Below are 21,327 nucleotides of genomic sequence, written 5' to 3' on the forward strand. Positions count from 1 at the left end.
TCCCCACCTGCCCCGATGCAGTTCCCCCTGCCCCCATCCATATTCATGAACCATTCCCCTGATGCAGTCCGCCCCCTCCCCGCCCCATACATTCCTTCTGCCCCCATTTGTGCTCCCTCAATGCTGGCCGTACCTTCCCCCTCCCCCTTTCCAGCGCGGCCCCCTGCCCTCTGCCCCCGATGCGGTGCGGTCCCACTGCTGTGTTTTATGGAGGCGGCTCCATTCCTGAGCCGCCACCATCAGCAGCGAGTGTCAGCTCTATGCTGACACTCTGCTGTAACCCCTTAGATGCCGCGGCAGCGGCATCCATGGGGTTAATAGAGGGAGGGGGGTCCCTCTCTCAACCATCAGGGCTGCCGCACTGCGATGGCAGTGCCCGATGGTTGCCATGGCAACCGGACGCTTTGCAAAAGCGTCCAGTGTTGCCACCTACAGGACATCTCATAGTATTATACTTTGCAATGCAAGAGCATTGCAAAGTATAGTACAGCCATCAGCCCCACTGGATCTTCAAGATCCTGGAGGGACTTGATAAAAAAAAAAGTGAAAATAATAAAAGTATAAATAAATAAATAAATAAAAATTTTAATTAAAATAATAAATTGCCTTTTCCTATAAAAAAATAAATAAAACTACACATATTAGGTATCACCGCGTCCGTAACGACCGTCTCTATAAATATATCACATGATAGACCCCGTCCGATAAAGAGCATAAATTATTTTTTTTAAAAACTATGTAAAAAAAGCCTTTTTTGTCACCTTGCATCACAAAAAGTGCTCACCAAGCGATCAAAAAGGTGTACATCAAACAAAATGGTACCAATAAAACCATCACCTCATCCCGCAAAAAATTAGACCCTTCATAAGAAAATCTCATAAAAAATAAAAATATATAGTTCTTAGAACATTGAGACACTAAAACATATTTTTTTTTATTTCAAATATGCTATTATTGTGTTAAAGTGAAATAAATAAAAAAAGTGTACATATTAGCTATCGTCGCATCCGTAATAACCTGCTCGATAAAAATATCACATGACCTAACCCCTCAGGTGAACACCGTAAAAAAAAAAATAATAATGTGCCAAAAAAGCCATTTTTGTCACCTTACATCACAAAAAGTGCAACAGCAAGTGATTAAAAAGGCTTATGACCCCCAAAATAGTACCAATCAAACCGTCACCTCATCCCGCAAAAAATGATACCCTATATAAGACAATCACCCAAAAAATAAAAAAGCTATGGCTCTCAGTCTATGGAGACACTAAAACATCATTTTTTTGGGTTTCAGAAATGCTATTATTGTGTAAAACTTTAATTAATAAGAAAAAGTATACATATTAGGTATTGCCACGTCCGTAACGATCTGCTCTATAAAACTGTCACATGACCTAACCCCTCAGATAAACTCTGTAAAAATAAATTAAAAAAAACTGTTCCAAAACAGCCAATTCTTTGGTCACCTTGCCCCATAAAGTGTAATAATGAATGATCAAAAAATCCTATGTACCCAAAAATGGTACCAATAAAAACCTCAACTCTTTCTACAAAAATCGAGCCCTTGCACAAAAAAATAAAAAACATATGGCGATTAGAAAATGGACACACAAAAACATAATTTCTTTTTCAAAAATGATTATGTAAAACTGAAACAAAAAAAACAAAGTAGACATATTTGATATCATTGCATCCGTAACAACCTGCTCTATAAAAATAGCACATGATCTACCCTGTCAGTAGAAAAAACAGTGCCAAAACAGCCATTTTTCAGTTACCTTGCCTCACAAAAAACTTATTATAGAGCACTTAAAAATCATATGTACCCCAAAATAGTACCAATAAAACTGGCACCTTATCCCCTAGTGTCCAAAATAGGGTCAGCTTTTGGGAGTTTTTTACTGTATAGGTGCATCAGGGGGGCTTTAAATGGGACATGGCATCTAAAACCAGTCCAGCAAAATCTGCCTTCCAAAAACCATATGGCGTTTCTTTCCTTCTGCGCCCTACCGTGCGCCCTTACATCAGTTTACGACCACATGTGGGGTGTTTCTGTAAACCGCAGAATCAGGGTAATAAATATTGAGTTTTGTTTGGCTGTTAACCCTCAATGTGTTCAAAAAATTTTTTTTGGAAAATGGAAAATCTGCCAAAAAAGGGAAATTTTGAAATTTCCTCTCCATTTTTCTTTAATTCTTGCGGAACACCTAAAGGGTTAGCAAAGTTTGTAAAATCAGTTTTGAGTAACTTGAGGGGTGTAGTTTCTACAATGGGGTCATTTATGGGGGGTTTCCCCTTTGTAAGCCCCACAAAGTGACTTCAGACCTGAACTGGACCTTAAAAAGTGGGTTTTGGAAATTTTCGTAAAAATTTTAAGAATTGCTTCTAAACTTCTAAGCCTTGTAACGTCCTAAAAAAATAAAATGACATTTCCAAAATGATGCTAACATAAAGTAGACATATGGGGAATGTTAAGTAATAAATATTTTATTAGGTATGACTTTCTGTTTTAGAAGCAGAGAAATTAAAATTGTGAATTTTTCAAAACCTTTGGTAAATTTGGGATTTTTTCATAAATAAAGGTGAAATATATTGACTCAAATTTATGACCATCATGAAGTACGAGAAAACAATCTCAGAATGGCTTGGATAAATAAAAGTGTTCCAAAGCTATTACCACATAAAGTGACGCATGTCAGATTTGTAAATTTTGACCTGGACACTGGGGCATCAATGACCCTTGGTCATGAAAGGATTAAACATATTTTTTAATAATGTGTTCTTTTTCAGTAATTTCTCATGTAACTATCAATATAAAAAAGCCCTTCAGTTTTAACACTGGCCACTAAGTCTAATAATTCCTTAGCACTTCTGTTCTGTAGAGATCACTTTTCAGCAGTCATCTTGTTATCATCACAGGCAAGATTACAATGAAGATAGCAAATGATCCAGCATTCACTATAGAGCATACCTGCAAAACTCTCCCATAGAAGTCGACTCCTCTCCAGATGATAAGCCTATGTGCTTGCTATAAATGGAATCTCTGAATTCTGTATAGATCAAGAAAAATGTTCCCCCCCCCCCCCATAATGTACAGAAAATAGAAAAAAAATACCATCAGAAAATAAAAACAATACATCAGAACACAGGGATATTTTTTAGTATCTGGCTTTAATTACTAAAAAAAAATGTACGTGATATATTCCTTTTAAACATGGTTGTAATGATTGTGACATTACCTATAAGATGCACCTGCCCATAAGACGCACCTAGGTTTTAGGGAAGGAAAATAAGAAACAAAAATATTTTTCATCAGACATCAGCTGAGAGCCCCAATCAGACCCCCAATGTTAATGAGACCCCCAATTAGACCCCAGATCAGACACCCATGTTAATAATACTCCAATTCAGACACTCAGATCAGACTCCCAAAGTTAATCAGGCCCCAAATTAGACCTCAGATCAGACCCCTATTTTAACAATACTCCCATTCAGACACTTAGATTAGACCCCCAATGTCAAGACCCCTATTCAGACCATCAGACTGGCATGCTAATAAGGCCCCTTTTCAGACACTCAAATCAGACCCCCAATGTTAAGACCCCCATTCAAATCTCAGATCAGACAAAAGCAATAAATCAACTTACCTATCCTGCTCCGGACATCGTCGATCAACTTCAGGGATCCAAGCTCCTGCTCTATCTGCTGCATTCTGTGCTGTGACCCGATGTGCACAGTGTGAGGTCACCGACGTCCTCACGCTGTGCAAAGTCACAGCACAGCGAGCGGCCTAGGACCAGGAAACGGTGAGTACAGAGCCCAAGGAGCGCTGCATTCACCGCTTACCAGTCCTCAGGTACTAATGAGCGTTTCCATATATCTCAGGGGATGCACGCAGCATTCACCACTATTGCGTCACTTTCATGGGGGGGGACAGTCTCCTCTTTGCCTGCTCACTTGTAGCTAGAGCAGGCTTTCTTCACCTGCTACAGCAGCAAGCTGCAGCAGGACTATCACTGGCCCGCACCCCCATCCCGGGGATGTAAACTTACAAGGGCATGCATCACCCAAAGGACCTGGCAATGAACCCTTTTTTGCTTTCTCTACAGAGCAGAGCAATGTTCCCATTTGTGGTATATACAGTCCATGCGGGGTATACAGTGTGACACCACAGTTCATTCATTAAAGATAATGTAATTAGTGGGATTTACACCTCCTCCTGGAATATTACGCAGCAGAACGGCTCATTATTTTAGGGAAGTGGTGCTTTTCTTAAGGTGGATATGCTGCTCAATAACCTTACACGTGTAGTGAAAATGCTCTAGATCTCCCATGTGGATTAATTGACAGTACCAGGCAAATGGATAAGCTTCTCATGCACACACTGCATATATTTTCCACGCAAAAAATGACCCCCAGTTGCTGGATTGTCATGGATTCGTTGCCGATTCACCCCAATGACTTCAGTGAGGAAGTCCAAATCTATAGTAAAATCCGCAAGCAACCCTATTCCATCTTTGTCTTGCAGATTGTCCGTAGATTTGCTGCAGAAATGTTTCCCATTTGTCTCATATGAACGTACCCATTCTGAAATAGAGGTCAGTGCGACAGGAAAATAAATGGTTGCTGGTCAGTCTGAACTAATGCAACAAGCAGTGCACATGATAGAGATCCAGGAAGAAATGTCGATGCTGGAAAATGAAAAGATGTATATAATATACTGCAGTGGAGGTAGTCTTTAAGAGCCGTAAGCCAAAGTTTACGGCATTTCTTGATCTACGTAGATGGGTGACAGGAGAACAGGTATGTACTAAACACTGCCACTTTCTGTCACCTTACTTTCAATTGCTTTTTAAAGGTGACAATAAGAAATGTGTGCGCAGACAATAAACCAAAATCATAAAAGAAAACCAGGGTCCGCTTATACTAAGCAAAACAATATCCTGACTTAACAGCGTGTGGGCCCTGTGCCCAGTTAGGAGGACACTCTGGAATACAAATGGTATCTTTCTCTTTAGAAGTTTTCTTCCAGGTTTCGCTCTCAACTTTTTTTTTTTTCCCTAAACGGCAACAGAATTAGTCATAATTAGCTATAAATGACATGACTCGAATAAATAGATAAATAGTACAAATTCTGTATTTACTTGCACATCTAGCTATATAAATACATGATAATGAGAACCAAGGCGTGCACAGATGTCACATGCAGAAACAACACTAAGAAGCACTTTACATAACATACATTACACGCTTTCATCAGAGCCAAGTGCGCATCTTAATGTGTACGGTGCCTTGAAAAGTATTCACCCCCCTTGACTTTTTTCGTGCCTCACAACCTGGAATTAACATGGATTGTTTGAGGATTTGCATTATTTAATGTACAGAACATGCCCACAACTTTGAAGATTTATAAAAAAAAAAATTATTGTGAAGCAAACAACATATAGGACAAAATAACAGAAAAAGTCAATGTGCATAACTATTTACCCCCCTAAAGTCAATACTTTGTAGAGCGGCTATCACAGCTCCAAGTTGCTTTGGATAAGTCTCTATATAACCTTACCACATCTTACCACTGGGATTTTTGCCCATTCCTCCTTGCAAAACTTCTCCAGCTCTTTCAAGTTGGATGGGTTGAGCTTGTGAACAGCAATCTTTAAGTCTGACCACAGATTTTCTATTGGATTGAGATCTGGGCTTTGACTAGGCCATTCCAACACATTTACATGTTTCCCCTTAAACCACTCAAGTGTTGCTTTAGCAGTGTGTTTGGGGTCATTGTCCTGCTGGAAGGTGAACCTGTGTCCTAGCCTCAAATCACGCACAGAGTGGTACAGGTTTTGCTCAAGAATATCCCTGTATTTAGCACCATCCATCTTTCCCTCAACTCTGACCAGTTTTCCAGTCACGGCTACTAAAAAACATCCCCACAACATGATGCTGCCACCACCATGTTTCACTGTGGGGATGATGTTCTTTGGGTGATGTGTTGTGTTAGTTTTTGCGCCAGACATAGCGTTTTCTTTGATGGCCGAAAAGTTAAATTTAGTCTCATCAGACCCCACACACCTTCCTCCATACATTTTGGGAGTCTCCCACTTGCCTTTTCACAAACTCACAATATGCCTTTTTGTTTTTAGCTGAAAGTAATAGCTTTCTTCTGGCCACTCTGCCATAAAGCCCAACTCTATGGAGCGTATGGCGTATTGTCATCCTATGCACAGATACTCGAGTCTCTGCTGTGGAACTCTGCAGCTCCTCCAGGGTTACCTTAGGTCTCTGTGCTGCCTCTCTGATAAATGCCCTCCTTGCCCGGTCCGTGAGTTTTGGTGGGAGGCAGTCTCTTGGCAGGTTTGCTGTTGTGCCATGTTCTTTCTTTGGTTATGATAGATTTGATGGTGCTCCTGGGGATCATCAAATTGGATATTTTTTTATAACCTAACCCTGACTTGTACTTCTCAACAACATTGTCCCTCACTTGTTTGGAGAGTTCCTTGGTCTTCATGACAGTGTTTGGTTAGTGATGCCTCTTGCTTAGGTGTTGCAGCCTCTGGGGCCTTTCAAAAAAGGTGTGTATATGCAATGACAGATCATGTGACACTTAGATTGCACACAGGTGGACATCATTTCACTAATTATGTGACTTCTGAAGGTAATTGGTTGCACCAGAGCTTTTTATGGTCTTCCTAACAAGGGGTTGAATACATTCGCACATGCCAATTTTCTATTTTCTATTTCTAAACAATAGTTTTATTTATATATTTTTCTCATTTCACTTCACCAACTTAGACTATTGTGTTCTGATCCATTACATAAAATTCAGATTAACAAAACATTGAACTTAAGGCTGAAATGTAACAAAACACGAAAAAATTCAAGAGGGTGAATACTTTTGCAAGGCACTGTATATTGGGGCAGATGATAAAAATTGTTCATCTGAAAGCTATGAAACTGAACCTTGGGGGAACATTTTAACTAAGGATATGCAAATCCATTCTAATGAATCAATTTGTCTCATTGGCAAGAGTTCTTCATCTGTTAGGGGCTGTCCCCACAGAAGAAGAATCTCCCACCTGCCTGTTGATGGACAGGGCCGGACATCTCACCTGACCATGACAATCTGGACTCTGCACCACTGCTTTAAGTAGTGTCAAAGATGCCAAAGTTCAAATTCAGCTTCAGGAGCAGTGACTGTGCATGCACCACTTCACTTCCCGTTAGCGAAACAATTAAGTGTGCTCTCCCAAGATTTAGGAGGTTCATCACCCCTCCCCCAACAAGCCTCAACTACAGGGCTCATGCACACGAATGTATTTTCTTTCCGTGTCCATTCTGGGTTTTATTTTGCGGACTGTATGCGGAACCATTCATTTCAATGGGTCGGCAAAAAAAGTTACTCCATGTGCATTCCGTTTCCGTATGTCCATATTTTCGTTCCGCAAAAAAATAGAATATGTCCTATTTTTGTCCGCATTACAGACAAAGATAGTACTGTTCTATTAGAGGCCAGCTGTTCCGTTCTGCAAAATACAGAATGCACATGGACATCATTTGTATTTTTTGCGGATACGTTTTTTGCAGTCTGTAAAATACATACGGTCGTGTGCATGAGCCCTAAGGTTACATGCACTCGAACATATTTTGTTTCCGTATCCGTTCTGTTTTGTTTTTTTTGCGAATAGGATGTGGACCCATTCATTTCAATGGGTCCGCAAAAAATGCAGACAGCACACCGCCTTCTGTCCGCATTCGTATGTCCGTCCCATAGACCTGCAAAAAATAGGATGCATTGCATTGCTACAATGGATCCGCAAAAAAAGGATGCCATACGGACGCCAAAAGGACGTCATCCGTATTTTTTGCGGATTATTGTTTTGCGGATCGCAAAACACATACGGTCGTGTGAATGTAGCCTAAATCTTAAAAAAATACTGCTGTATTCTAATGAAAGACTGTGAGGGTATGTGCACACGACCAAATCCGCAGCAGAAAAATCAGCGGCAGATCTTCAGCAGAATCATCAGATGAAAACTGATTTTTTTTGTGGCGCTGGCAAAACCGCTAAATACGGTCCAGATAAGCCTTCTAATGCATCAGTGTATTTTACTCCTTTCCCACTGACTGCTAAGAAGACCAATATAAAATTTACTTCAAAGAACTTGCAGGTGCCCCTGGAAACTTGACCTGTCCTCATTGCAAGTCAAATATAAGGCTACTTTCACACCTGCGTTTGGTGCGGATCCGTCTGGTATCTGCACAGACGGATCCGCACCTATAATGCAAACGCTTGGATCCGTTCAGAACGGATCCGTTTGCATTATCATGAACAAAAAAAAAAAAAAAAAATTTTTTTTTTTTTTTTTTTTTTTTGTTCACGATAATGCAAACGGATCCGTTCAGACTTTACATTGAAAGTCAATGGGGGACGGATCCGTTTGAAAATTGAGCCATACTGTGTCAACTTCAAACGGATCCGTCCCCATTGACTTACATTGTAAGTCTGGACGGATCCGTTCGCCTCCGCACGGCCAGGCGGACACCCGAACGCTGCAAGCAGCGTTCAGGTGTCCGTCTGCTGAGCGGAGCGGAGGACAAACGCTGCCAGACTGATGCATTCTGAGCGGATCCGCCTCCACTCAGAATGCATTAGGACTGGACGGATCCGTTCGGGGCCGCTTGTGAGAGCCTTCAAACGGAACTCACAAGCGGAGCCCCGACGCTAGTGTGAAAGTAGCCTTATATGGCACTTCTTAAATATCAGTTATAATAATTACATTAATTTCTTTAGACAATAGGATGTCGAACAATTTTCTAATTTACATCTATTTAAAATTTTGCTTGCAGATCTTTATTATATCAGGGGATTTGCCTCTCCCTAAAAAAGGTTCAGTTCATTTTAGTCCTGTAAAATGCATCCGTAGGAGAGCTAGATAGAACTAAACATTGCGTCCGTCATGTAAGATGTCGTGTGACCCTGACAAGTGTCATGTGACTTGGCTTTCTGCTAACCAACCAAGTATCTAACAGGTGGATAGTAGTGTATTAAGGAGCAGAACATACACACTATATACAATACTACTACCTGCAACAGCACCTTATCTCTGTCAGTGTGTGCTGTTTATTGTTTAGCACTAAACTTTATTAACATCATGACAACATCACTTAGAGACAGACAGCCATTTACAAATCACCTACAGACAAGCACATAATCATGTAGTTGCTGTAATAACCACAATAAAAATTATTCCACCACTAGTCCTTTTACTTATCACGTGAATGTGTCCTGTGTGCTGACCCAGCACGTGTATGTCATAGAACACTGCTTACTGAATGTCAGGGTGTAAAGAGTGTGACATGACTGATGCCATGTTTAATTTAGGCCATGGATGCATAACATAGGACTGATACATGGGCCATATCAATCGTCTGCATATATCGGTGAACTGCCTGAAAATTGTATGATTTCCTATTAGGAATTTCCTATTTTCTATTTCCTTTTAAATAAAAAAATAAAAAACAGAATACACCAAATCATAAAAACACGTTACCATGTGCACATGGTCAAGATTTTACATTGAAGTCAATGGGAAGCTGTTGATGGCGATTTGAATGTAATTTAGGCTACATGCACACGACCGTATGTGTTTTGCGGTCCGCAAATTGCGGATCGGCAAAAAAAACAGAACGGAACGGACGCGGAAACAAACAACGTTCGTGTGCATGTAGCCTTATACAGAGAGAAATACATATTTTCCACTGTTGAATCAGGAGGAGATTTTGCCCATGTGAACACAGCCTAAAGATAGTAGTCTTTTGCTTCACCGCACTTGTTGCTTGTCCTTTTTAAAGCTTTCTGCCTCCATTCTTTTTTTTTTTTTTCTTTTTTTTTTTTTGGGGAATAAAAGGCCAAATTGTTTATTTAAAATATTTAAAAAAATGACAAACCCCTGACTCACGTAGAGTCACCCTCCAGCACTCAGGAGGAGAAAAACCCCTGTGGAGGAAACCTCTAGGGAACCATGACTGGAGGGCTGCCCTTCCCTTGGGCTTAGAGGGTAATGCCACTATGTGGCTGCCACATAAATAGTAGAGGGGGGGAGCAGCAGCCGGGCTGATTTGGTTCGTCGCTAGGCGGATGTCCCTTTCTTCCCGTTGGGCGATGGGCTTCCTGCTTGAACCTCCAAAGGTGCAGTGCGGTAGTCAAGCTCAAGGTCCTCAGGCCATCAAGTACGGCCTCTGCCTCCATTCTTAGTGAAATTGCTTGTACTGTTCTCAATTACTGTTTAATCAGCTAGAGCAGCAACTTTTAATAACATGCAAAGCTGAAGTTAGACAAACAGGACACATCGAGCAAACAACATCTGTCACACAGTCAAATAAAAGTAATGCCAGAAGATGTGATATCCATGCCAGCTCCGTGTAACACACGCTTCCCTTACGAGAAGAGAAACTTCTTTGAAGGCAGAATAATTGTTCAGGTGCTGAGCGGGGCACAATGCCACTTACAACTTCTCCGTGAGTTAACCAAGTAAAAAAGTGCTGCTGGCTTGGAAATGGGCATCCTGCCTTGTTTTTAGAATGCATGAGTTATGAAAACCCAATGGGAATGTAACTGTTCACTTGTGAACAATTTTCCAGTACAAGCCTAACTTACCGTGCTCTAGAATGTACTGAACAATGGATTTCTCCATGAACATTATCAGGGGTATTGCTACACAGATAATTGTTTGAATTTAAAAGAAAACATTAAATAGCGCTGAGTAAAATGCCTGTTTTCAGCCTGATAGATCAATAATTGCCACAGTTTTAGTCATCTCCTAATAATGGCTGCGAAAGAAATTCAGTGGAATGTGACTGCCACCATGTGGACAAAAGAGGAATAGCTCTTTACACATACACATTCTTTGTCTTGTATTGTGTTGGCTATAGGAATGAATGAAGAAGAATTGAATTGATATTTAAGATGCAGAAACTGTATATATAGGATTTTATCCTCTACTTGATGTATATGGTATATCCTTCTAATACTGATCCCTGGACCCCTGCAATTACACTAAAAATTAGTTTACGAACATATGCCCAGAATTCAGCACCTTTGTTAGGCCACATGCGGATCACAGACCCATTCACTTGAATACGGTCCGTGATCCGTCCGTTTCGCAAAAAGATAGAACAAGTTCTATCTTTTTGCGGAACGGAAGCACGGAACGGAACACCACAGAAGCACTCCGTAGTGCTTCCGTGGGGTTCCGTTCCGTGCTTCAGTTCCGCACCACACCGCATCTCCGGATTTGCGGACCCATTCAAGTGAAAGGGTCCGCATCCGTGATGTGAAATGCACACGGCTGGTGACCCGCGTATTGCGGAGCTGCCATATGCGGTGCGCAGCACAGGCATTGAGCCCTTACGTTCGTGTGAAAGAGGCCATAGTCTGTTCCATGCGGACACAGCTAAATCAGGTTTGTCGGCTGCATTTGAAACTGTGGAGCACAATGAAAAATCGGTAACAGAGTCAGTTTTACCAGGTCTTCAGCACCCCCAAAGTTACACCCCTGTGGTGTTCTTACAATGTTCATATTAAATCAGACTATAACATGAGCCATCCATATTAACAGGCAAAGTGATATTTTTCCAGCCTTCCCCTGACCAGTCTTAGGCCCCTTTCACACGAGCGAGTATTCCACGCGGGTGCAATGCGTGATGCGAATGCATTGCGTCCGCACTTAATCCGGACCCATTCATTTCAATGGGGCTGTGTACATGTGTGTTGGTTTTCACGCATCACTTGTGCGTTGCGTGAAAATCGCAGCATGTTCTATATTCTGCGATTTTCACGCAACGCTGGTCCCATAGAAGTGAATGGAGCTGCGTTAAAATCGCATCCGCAAGCAAGTGCAGATGCGATGCGTTTTTCACGGATGGTTGCTAAGAGATCTTGTTTGTATACCTTCAGTTTTTTATCACGCGCGTGCAAAGTGCATTAAATCGCATTGCACCCGCGCGGAACAACTGAACGCGATCGCAGACAAAACTGAATGACTTTGTTTGCGAAATCGCAAATTTTTCACTGAAAGCATTCGCAACGCATCCGGACCTAATCCACTCACGCTCGTCTGCAAGGGGCATTATGGAGCCCGCAGCGACTGCAGATTCATGTTCTTAGCTGAGAGGAGAATTCAGTGTGATCTTCTGCTGATGCCTATCTGCCTCAGGGCTCATGCACACGACCGTTGTTGTTTTGCGGTCCGTTTTTCACGGATCCGTTGATCCGCATCTGAGGTTTTTTTTTCTCTGATTTAAGTCCTCTTCCGTTTCGTTATTGAACAAAACATATCCATATGGTTTCCGTATTTGATCAGTTTTTTGCGGATCGGAAACGGAAACAGTAACTTATTAATCATCAAACACATGAGCAATATGGGCTGGGCATAGCATTTCTACAGTATGGATCCGTGAAATACGGATGACATATGGATGTGTTCTGTGTGCTTTCTGTATTTTTTGCGGACCCATTGACTTGAATTGGGCCTCGGACCGTGATTTGCGTACAATAATAGCGCATGCACTACTTTTTTGCGGAACGGAAATACGGAAACGGAATGCACACGGAGTACCTTCCGTTGTTTTTGCGGACCCATTGAAGTGAATGGTTCCGCATACGGTCCGCAAAAAAGACGGAATGGAAGCGGAAAGAAAATATGTTCGTGTGCATGAGCCCTGAGGCTAAGATCACACAGCAAAATCAGCAGCAGAAAAATCTGTAGCAGATTAGAAGCAGATTAGGCCGCATTCGCATCATAGTTTCAGAGAGCCACGAGCCTGAACCGGCGCAAATGGCGGCTGTCGGCCAGACAAAAATAAACACTGCATGCAACAGTTCTTGTCCAGCTGAAACCCGTCTTTTACAGTATGGCCAGATCGATGGTAATCCGACGGTGAAGTAGAGGATTCAGCAACACCAGATCCTGTGAGATCCAGCAGGCTGCTCTCAGAACGGACATGTGAACGAAGCCTTACTAGCTAGAAACAGGTCATTTTTGGTGGTAGATTTCAAATTTGGTGGAGGTTTTAGTGGAGTTTTTACAGGAGTATTAGATGAGTATTTGATTGAATTGAGGTTTCTCTGCTTCCCCATTGACTTCTATGAAATCCACAAGTCAATGGGTAAAATGTTGGCGAGTTTAATACAGACTTAGGCCTCATGCACATGACCGTATGTATTTTGAAATCCACAAAAAATGTATCCCAAAAAATATGGATGACATCTGTGTGCATTCCCTATTTTGCGGAACAGAACAGCTGGCGCCTAATAGAACAGTACTATCCTTGTCCGTAATGCGGACAATAATAGGAGATGTTCTATTTTTTTACTGAACGGAAATACGGACGCACGGAAACGGAATACACATGGAGCACCTTCAGTTTTTTTTTTGCGGACCCATTGAAATTAATGGTTCCGTATACGGTCCGCAAAAAAAATGGAACAGACACGGAATGAAAATACGTTTGTGTGCATGAGGCATTAGCAGCTTAAAATGCCTTTTTTCTACTGCTGAATCAGTGGCCGATTAGTGGCAGATTTTAGTCATGTGAGAATACCCTCAAAGTTTAGTTAGTTGTATGTTTTTGTCATATAGGATAAAAATTTTCTTCTCTGTTTTTGCAGTGGTTGTATTTTAAAGGGTTATCCCTGTCTTCTAAAGTCTAGCATGCAACTAGGATATGCCACCACTATATAGTCAGTGGGGTCCAACCTCTGGGACCACTAATGATTCTTATGGTATGTTCACATGTCAAAGTCAGCAACAAAAAAATCTGTAGTAGATCAATACCAGATTACTAGCTGAAAATAGGTCGTTTGTATTGGCAGATTTGTAATTTAGTGGAGGTTTTAGAGGACTCTTTACAACAGTATTAGGCCTTATGCACACGACCGTTCTGTTTTTTTTGCGACCGTGTGCCTTCCGCAATTTGCGGAATGGAATGGGCTGCCTATTCTTGTCCGCAAAACGGACAAGAATAGGACATGCTATATTTTTTGCGGGGCCACGGAATGGGGCAACAGATGCGGACAGCACACAAAGTGCTGTCCGCATCTTTTACGGCCCCATTGAAGTGAATGGGTCCGCACCCGAGCCGCAAAAAATGTGGTTCGGATGCGGACCACAACAATGGCCGTGTGCATGAGGCCTTAGGCTTCATGCACACGACTTTGTGCCGCCATGCCAATGATGCGGTCCCCAATGCATGGGCACAGAACATGTGCCCAACGTCAGCGGATGCAGACCCATTCACTTGAATGGGGTTTGCGATCTGCATCCGACAGTCCACACCACAAAATGCATGCACTACTTTTTTGCAGTCCAGAGGCATGGACAGAAAACCCACTACTCCATGGTGCTTCCGTGGGCTTCAAATCTGTGCCTCTATTCTGCACCCTATCTCACGGATTGTGGACCCATTCATGTGATACGGTGCACACACAGCCAGTGCCCGTATATTGCAGACCCACAGATTGCGGGCTACAATAAGGGCATGGCGTTTGTTTGTATGAGGCCTTAGAATAATAAGTACATACGAATGGTGGAACTATAGAGATCATTATTAGAGGAAGAATGCCGAAGGTACGGCTGGCTTGGTGTTCCAATTACTGTTGAGTGAATCGCAGTATCTAAAGTGGACGTTGATCTGAATTCCAGGGAAAATTCGATTTGCCGAATTTCCTTGTGCTTCGTGGTAAGGAATTATTTTCCCCTCAAATGACGGTAAAAAAATAAATAAATCATACTCACCTCATCCATTTGAGCGCAAAGAGGCCGCTGCAGCCATCTTGCTTGAAGATCCCGGGCAAAATCTTGTGCATTGTGATGTAAGACGTCTGTGCAAGATTTTGCACTGGATCTTCAAGCAAGATGGCCGTGGCAGTTTCTTCACGCTCAAAAGGATAAGGTAAGTACAATTTAGTTTTTAACTGATCAACTGCTGAAAGGTGTTACTATTTATCTTAGATGCCACGCTCAGCGATGACCGCCATTGCCCGTCATTGCACCCACTACTTACAAAGAAATGTGCTTCGTAACAAAGTAATTTCTCACAAAACGACTTCTTTTGTAAAATTAGGCGAAGCAGGCAAATCTAATTTTTAAGAACTTTGGTCATCTCTAGCCACCAATGATTTTAATAGGGGGTGGGGGGGACGCACTAGCCACCAATGATTTTAATAGGGAGGGAGGCGGCACTGGCAACCAATGATTTTAATACTGGGGAGGGAGGGAGGGGGGGCCGCACTGGCCACCAACGATGGAGGGAGGGGGGTCTGGCCCCCTGCTGCCTGGCAGCACCGGATTTCTTACAGGGGGCTGTGATTCGCACAATTAACCCCTCAGGTGCGGCACCTGAGGGGTTAATTGTGCGGATCACAGCCCCCTCTATGAGATCAGGTGCTGCCAGGCAGCAGGGGGCCGTTATGTCCACAGTTCTCAGTATATTCTAACTTGAAGCGTCCCCATCACTATGGGAACGCCTCTGTGTTAGAATATACTGTCGGATCTGAGTTTTCACGATCTAACTCAAATCTGATGGTATATTCTAACATAGAGGCTTTCCCATGGTGATGGGGACGCTTCAAGTAAAAATATACCATCGGATTGTAGAAAACTCTGATCCGATGGTATATTAATATTACCCGAACACCGAACCCGAACTTTTACTGAAATGTTCAGGTTCGGGTGGCGAACACCGTAAAGTTCGGTACGAACCCGAACTTTACAGTTCGGGTTCGCTCAACCCTAGTTATGACCAATATCACACCTCTTAAGCCCCTGCTTCAGATTCATATTGGAGACAATTGGAGGACAAGGATGGACAGAACTAGCAGCTATTGATGGCTACCACAGAGGGACAGCTTCTGGGAGGTATCTTGTGGAGCACTGTGGTATTTTGTTCTGTGGCGCATAACAGGTAGTATTTAGTGTTAGGACCCGTCTAACAGAGATCGCCTTGACGTTCGGCAGATGGGCTTAGATGGTTTTGTACAAAATGCATTGTCCAAGCATCTCGCTTTTATAAATAAGCGTAGTATTAGCACCATAATTTTTGTAAGCATTGTTGTACTTTGTCTGATTTGCAGAGTGCTGCTGCATTGTCTCTTTTTTTTCCTCTAGGTCTTTGCCATGGCACCACCTACAACATTGTGGCCACTTTTAGTTTTTATTCCCAGGGTCACTATAAATTCCCAATCCGCTCCTGGTAGCACCCTATTTGGCAAGTATCACTGCTTGTAATCGCTTTTTGTAGCCAGTCAAGAGTCTTTGCGCCTCTTGAGGTAGTTTCAGGTTTCCATTTCTTCAGTTTGAAATTTATTTAAGAAATTGCAAGAAAAGGTCTGGAGGGACTAAGAAATATTTCAGACAGCTACTCATAGAATCGCTAGAAAGGCAAATCAACCCCCAGCCCCCCTGCTTTGGTGCAAAAGACCTTCAGGAACATTGTCCTACTGTTCAGTGACACCTGCACAAATATGGCCTTCATGGAAGAGTCATCAGAAGAAAACTCTCCTGCATCCTCACCACAAAATTGAGCATCAGAAGTTTGCAAAAGAATATCTAAACAAGCCTGATGCATTTTGGAAAAAAAAAGTTCTGTGGACAAATGAAGTTAAAATAGAACTTTTTGGCCACAATGAGCAAAGGTACTGTATGTTTGGAGAATAAAAGGGCACAGAATTTCATGAAAAGAATGTCTCTCCATCCAAGGGGTTTAGTATAGCCACTGAGTTATTCAATAAAATATATTTGTATAGCGCCACCTGTTTTTAATTTTTTTTTATTTCTTTGTCCGGCTTATTAATAAGGCTGCACATGCTCAGTTTCACCCTTCAACTGCCTCCTGAGTTGTGATAGTGAGAGAGCTGCAGCAGAAAATACACTCCCCTTGAGCTGTCAGCTTGATATAGCAGAGCAATGATAAATGGGGAGATCTCTGGATCCATGTGAGGTACAGGGCTGGTTCAAGCTTTGTTAGAAAGAGATTGTCATGTACTACAGGTATATGTCTGATTTTAATTTTTTACATTAGTAATGGGATAACCCCTTTAAGTATGAGGGTGGATCAGTTATGCTTTGGGGTTGTTTTGCAGCCAATGGCATGGGAAACATTTTACTGGTAGAAGGAAGAATGGATTCAATGAAATTCCAGCAAATTCTGGAAGCAAACATAACACTAACTGTAACAAAGCTAAGGTTGAAAGGAGGATGGCTTCTACAAATGGATAATGATCCTAAACACACCTCAAAATCCACAATAGACTACCTCAAAAGGTGCAAACTGAAGGTTTTACCATGGCCCCCACAGTTCCCTGGTCTGAACATCATTGAAAATCTGTGGATAGACCTCAAAAGAGCAATGCGTGCATGACGGCCTAGGAATCTCACAGAACTGGAAGGCTTTTGCAAGGAAGAATGGATAAAAATCCCTCAAACAAGAATTGAAAGGCTGTTGGCTGGCTGCAAAAAGCGTTTGCAACAGGCATCCTGAAACTGCGGCCCTCCAACTGTTGTAAAACTACAACTCCCACAATGCCCAGCTGTAGGCTGATACCTGCAGGCTGTTCGGGCATGCTGTGAGTTGTAGTTTTGCTGGAGGGCCGCAGTTTGAGGATGCCTGGTTTACAAGCTGTGATACTTGCCAAACGGGGTGCTACTAGGTACTAACCATGCAGGATGCCCAAACGTTTGCTTCTGGCCCTTTTTCTTTTTTTATTCTTTTGAATACATAAAAGATGAAAAATTAAAAAAAAATGTTTTTGCTTAATATACAAAGAAAATGTGTTATCTTTAATTTGGGAATCCTCATTTTGTCTTCAACTTGCTTAACTGTTCATAGTACGGTTAAGCAATTTTGACCAAGGTTGCCCAAACTTTTGCATACCACTATATCTGTATTTCTATGTCCATGCTCCATTTGGCAGATACTTTGCTTCAGTATGTGGGTGAGACGTTTACCGATAATCATCTTTTTATTCCAATGGTATTTCATTAATCTGTACTTTATAGTCATTCTGCTCCTGTTGTGATGGAGATTCACTTCCCATACACTAAATTCCTGGAGAGCCTATGCCTTATGTTTATACACTGCAGGCAATCTGAGGAAGCAGAGCTGCAAAGTGAGGGAAGGAGCAGCAGCCTGAACCAATGACAGGACAGGAAGTATGTCTCAGACTATCTCAAATGCCCTGTAGACTTTCTAGCTAAGCTGTAGTCACAGCTCAATGCCATTAAGTAAAATTGTATATGATGCATGAACGGCTCTAATATACATTATTAAAAGTGGCAAGGAAATAAAGTTAAAGCGAACCTGACAGGTAAAAGAGGAAGCAACATATAGGTTTAGGTGAGGCATGGTTTCTGGAGTACAAAGCAGAGTAAATCAGGACTCTGAGATGAGAGAGGGAAAGTCCTGATTACTTGACCTACAAATTGTGATTTGCAGTTATCCATTTATCACAGATGGCTGTCAATCACTGTGTGTGTGGGCTGGGTAATCAGGACTCTCACTGTCTCTCCTAGGAGTCCTTTCAGGATTTACTCTGCCTTTTACTTAGATATCCATAAACCTATATATTATGGAGCTCATCTTCTCTCTTTAAATCAAATCCAGCTCTCAAATATTGTAGAACAGCAGAAATTACCCGACATGTTCACTTTAGGCCTCCTTCTGGTGTTCATAAGATATAAAACAGTCAAGAAACAGGTACCAAAATACTTCTACCTCTGCAGAATGAAAAGACTCTGGTATCATAAATGGAACATAGTTGGTGTAGGTGGCCTATGCAGATATTGCATTGGAGCCTCGAATCACTAAGCTGTCTGCCCATTGATCCTGACTTACATCGAATTTGGAGCTCACCACTGGACATTCACTTAAATGTTAAAATGTCTGCTTTAGAACTGGATATAAACGTTGCAATTTATTGTCACTGCGTTATGTAATTTGCTTTTTTGTCTCTGGTAGGATATTGGAACTCCAGCAGAATGGGGACATGGACCTATTAAAGCATAAATGGTGGCCACGCAACGGACATTGTGACCTATACTCATCAGTGGAACCTAAACAGAAAGGCAGTGCCCTGGACATTAAAAGCTTTGCAGGAGTATTTTGCATCTTAGCAGTTGGTGTTGTTTTATCCTGTGTCATAGCTATGGTGGAAACATGGTGGAATAAGAAGAAAGGATCCCGAGTACCTTCCAAAGAGGTAACTATTATAGACTTTAAAGAAATGCTATTGATAATTTTTTATTTTACAGAACTTTTGATTTTTGATATTTCATTCAAACATTTTGAGCAGGAATACAATTAACCCCTTCAAGCGACAGCCAGTTTGGACCAAATGCCAGAGCCCCATTTTTCAAATCTGACAAGTGTCACTTTATGTGGTAATAACTTTGGAATGTTTTTACTTATCCAAGCCATTCTGAAATTGTTTTCTCGTGACACATCTTACTTTAGGTTAGTGGGGAATTTTAGTTGATACATTTTACCTTTATGTATAAAAAAAAATCCAAAATTTGCAGAAAATCCGGGAAAATTTGATATTTTTAAAATTAGAATTTCTCTACTTTTAAGACAGATAGTGATACTTCATAAAATAGTTATCACTTTACATTCTCCATATGTCTACTTTATGTTGGCATCATTTTTTATATGTCATTTTATTTTTTCAGGATGTTAGAAGGCTTAGAAGTTTACTACACCCCTTAAGGTATTCAAAACTGATTTTACAAACCTTATTAACCCTTTAGGTGTTCCACAAGAATTAAAGCAAATTGGAGGGGAAATTTTAAAATTTCATTTTTTTGATCAGATTTTCCATTTAAATCAAATTTTCCTGTGACCCAGCAAGGGTTAACAGTCAAAGAAACCTCAATATTTATTACCCTGATTCTGCAGTTTACAGAAACACCCCATATATGGTTGTAATCTTCAGTATGGGCGCATGGCAGGGTGCAGAGGGAAAGGAGCGACGTATGTTTAATGGAGGGCAGATTTTGCTGGTATTGTTTTCAGGTGCCATGTCACATTTGAAGAGATCTTGAGGCACCCCTAGAAAGAAAACGCCAAAAAGTGACCCCATTTTGGAAACTGCACTCCTCAAGGAAGAAATCTAGGGGTGAAGTGAATGCTTTGACCCAACAAGCATTTCATAAAATTTAGAAACATATGGCTGTAAAAATGAAAAATTTACTTTTATTTCCAATATAAAGTTGTTTTAGCCCCAAAATTTTCATTTTCACAGCGGGTAACAGGAGAAAATGCACCCCACAATTTGTTATGCATTTTTTCCAGAATACGGGAACACCCTATATGTGGTCATAAACCGCTGTTTGGGCACACGGCAGCACTCAGAAGGTGTAATTTGCTGAAATTAGTTTAGGGCCCATAACATTTATGTTTTTTCACCAATGTACCTGTGTGAGGGCTTGTTTTTTGCGGGGCAGGCTGTAGTTTTTATTGGTATCCTTTTTGTTTACATATGTCTTTTTTATCACTTTTTATACCATTTTTGTGGAGGTGAAGTGGGCAAAAATGGCAATTCTGTCAGTGTTTTTATTTTTATTTTTTATGGGGTTCCTCTTGTGGTAAATATTATATAATTATTTTATTCTGTGGCTTGATATGGTTATGGCAATACCAAATTTATATAGTTTTATGTTTTACTACTTTTTCAGCTTAAAATCCCTTTTGTGTTAAAAATAAATGATATTTTGCATCACCATATACTAAAGTCCATAAAGTTTTTTTTTTTTCACCAATGTAGCTGTATGGGGGCTCGTTTTTTGTGGGACGAGCTGTAGTTTCTATTGGTATCATTTTTGGGTACATATGTCTTTTTGATCACTTTTTATACCATTTTTTGTAGAGTGAAGTGGGCAAAATGGTAATTCTGTCAGTGTTTTTTATTTTTTCCGGGGTTCCTCTTGTGGTAAATATTATATGATTATTTTATTCTGTGGGTTGATATGGTTATGGCGATGCCAAATTTATATATTTTCTTTTATGTTTTACTACTTTTTCAGCATAAAATCCCTTTTGTGATAAAAATAAATGATATTTTGCATCGCCATATACTAAAGTCCAAAACAATTGTATTTTTTCACCAATGTAGCTATATGGGGCGCTTGTTTTTTGCGGGACGAGCTGTAGTTTCTATGGTATAATTTTGGGGTACATACGTCTTTTTGATCACTTGTTATTTATTTTTTTGTGGACAAAAACAGTAATTCGGTCATTTTTTTCTACATTATTTTTTACGGCGTTCACCGCGCGGGAT

General features: G+C 41.1%; 1 protein-coding gene across 2 annotated transcripts in view; it reads left to right on the top strand.

Annotated features, from left to right (window-relative positions):
• The window catches only part of GRID2 (glutamate ionotropic receptor delta type subunit 2), a 1,570,293-nt gene that overhangs the window by 1,521,490 nt on the left and 27,476 nt on the right, over positions 1-21,327 (top strand). For both annotated transcript variants that reach the window (XM_040418160.1, XM_040418161.1), the window contains one exon: positions 19,011-19,251. In XM_040418160.1, the coding sequence (XP_040274094.1) occupies positions 19,011-19,251 (241 nt within the window). The remainder of the gene's footprint in view (positions 1-19,010; positions 19,252-21,327) is intronic.

Source organism: Bufo bufo, chromosome 2 (genome assembly GCF_905171765.1).
Source record: "Bufo bufo chromosome 2, aBufBuf1.1, whole genome shotgun sequence".
In the NCBI taxonomy this organism is placed as follows: Eukaryota; Metazoa; Chordata; class Amphibia; order Anura; family Bufonidae; genus Bufo; species Bufo bufo.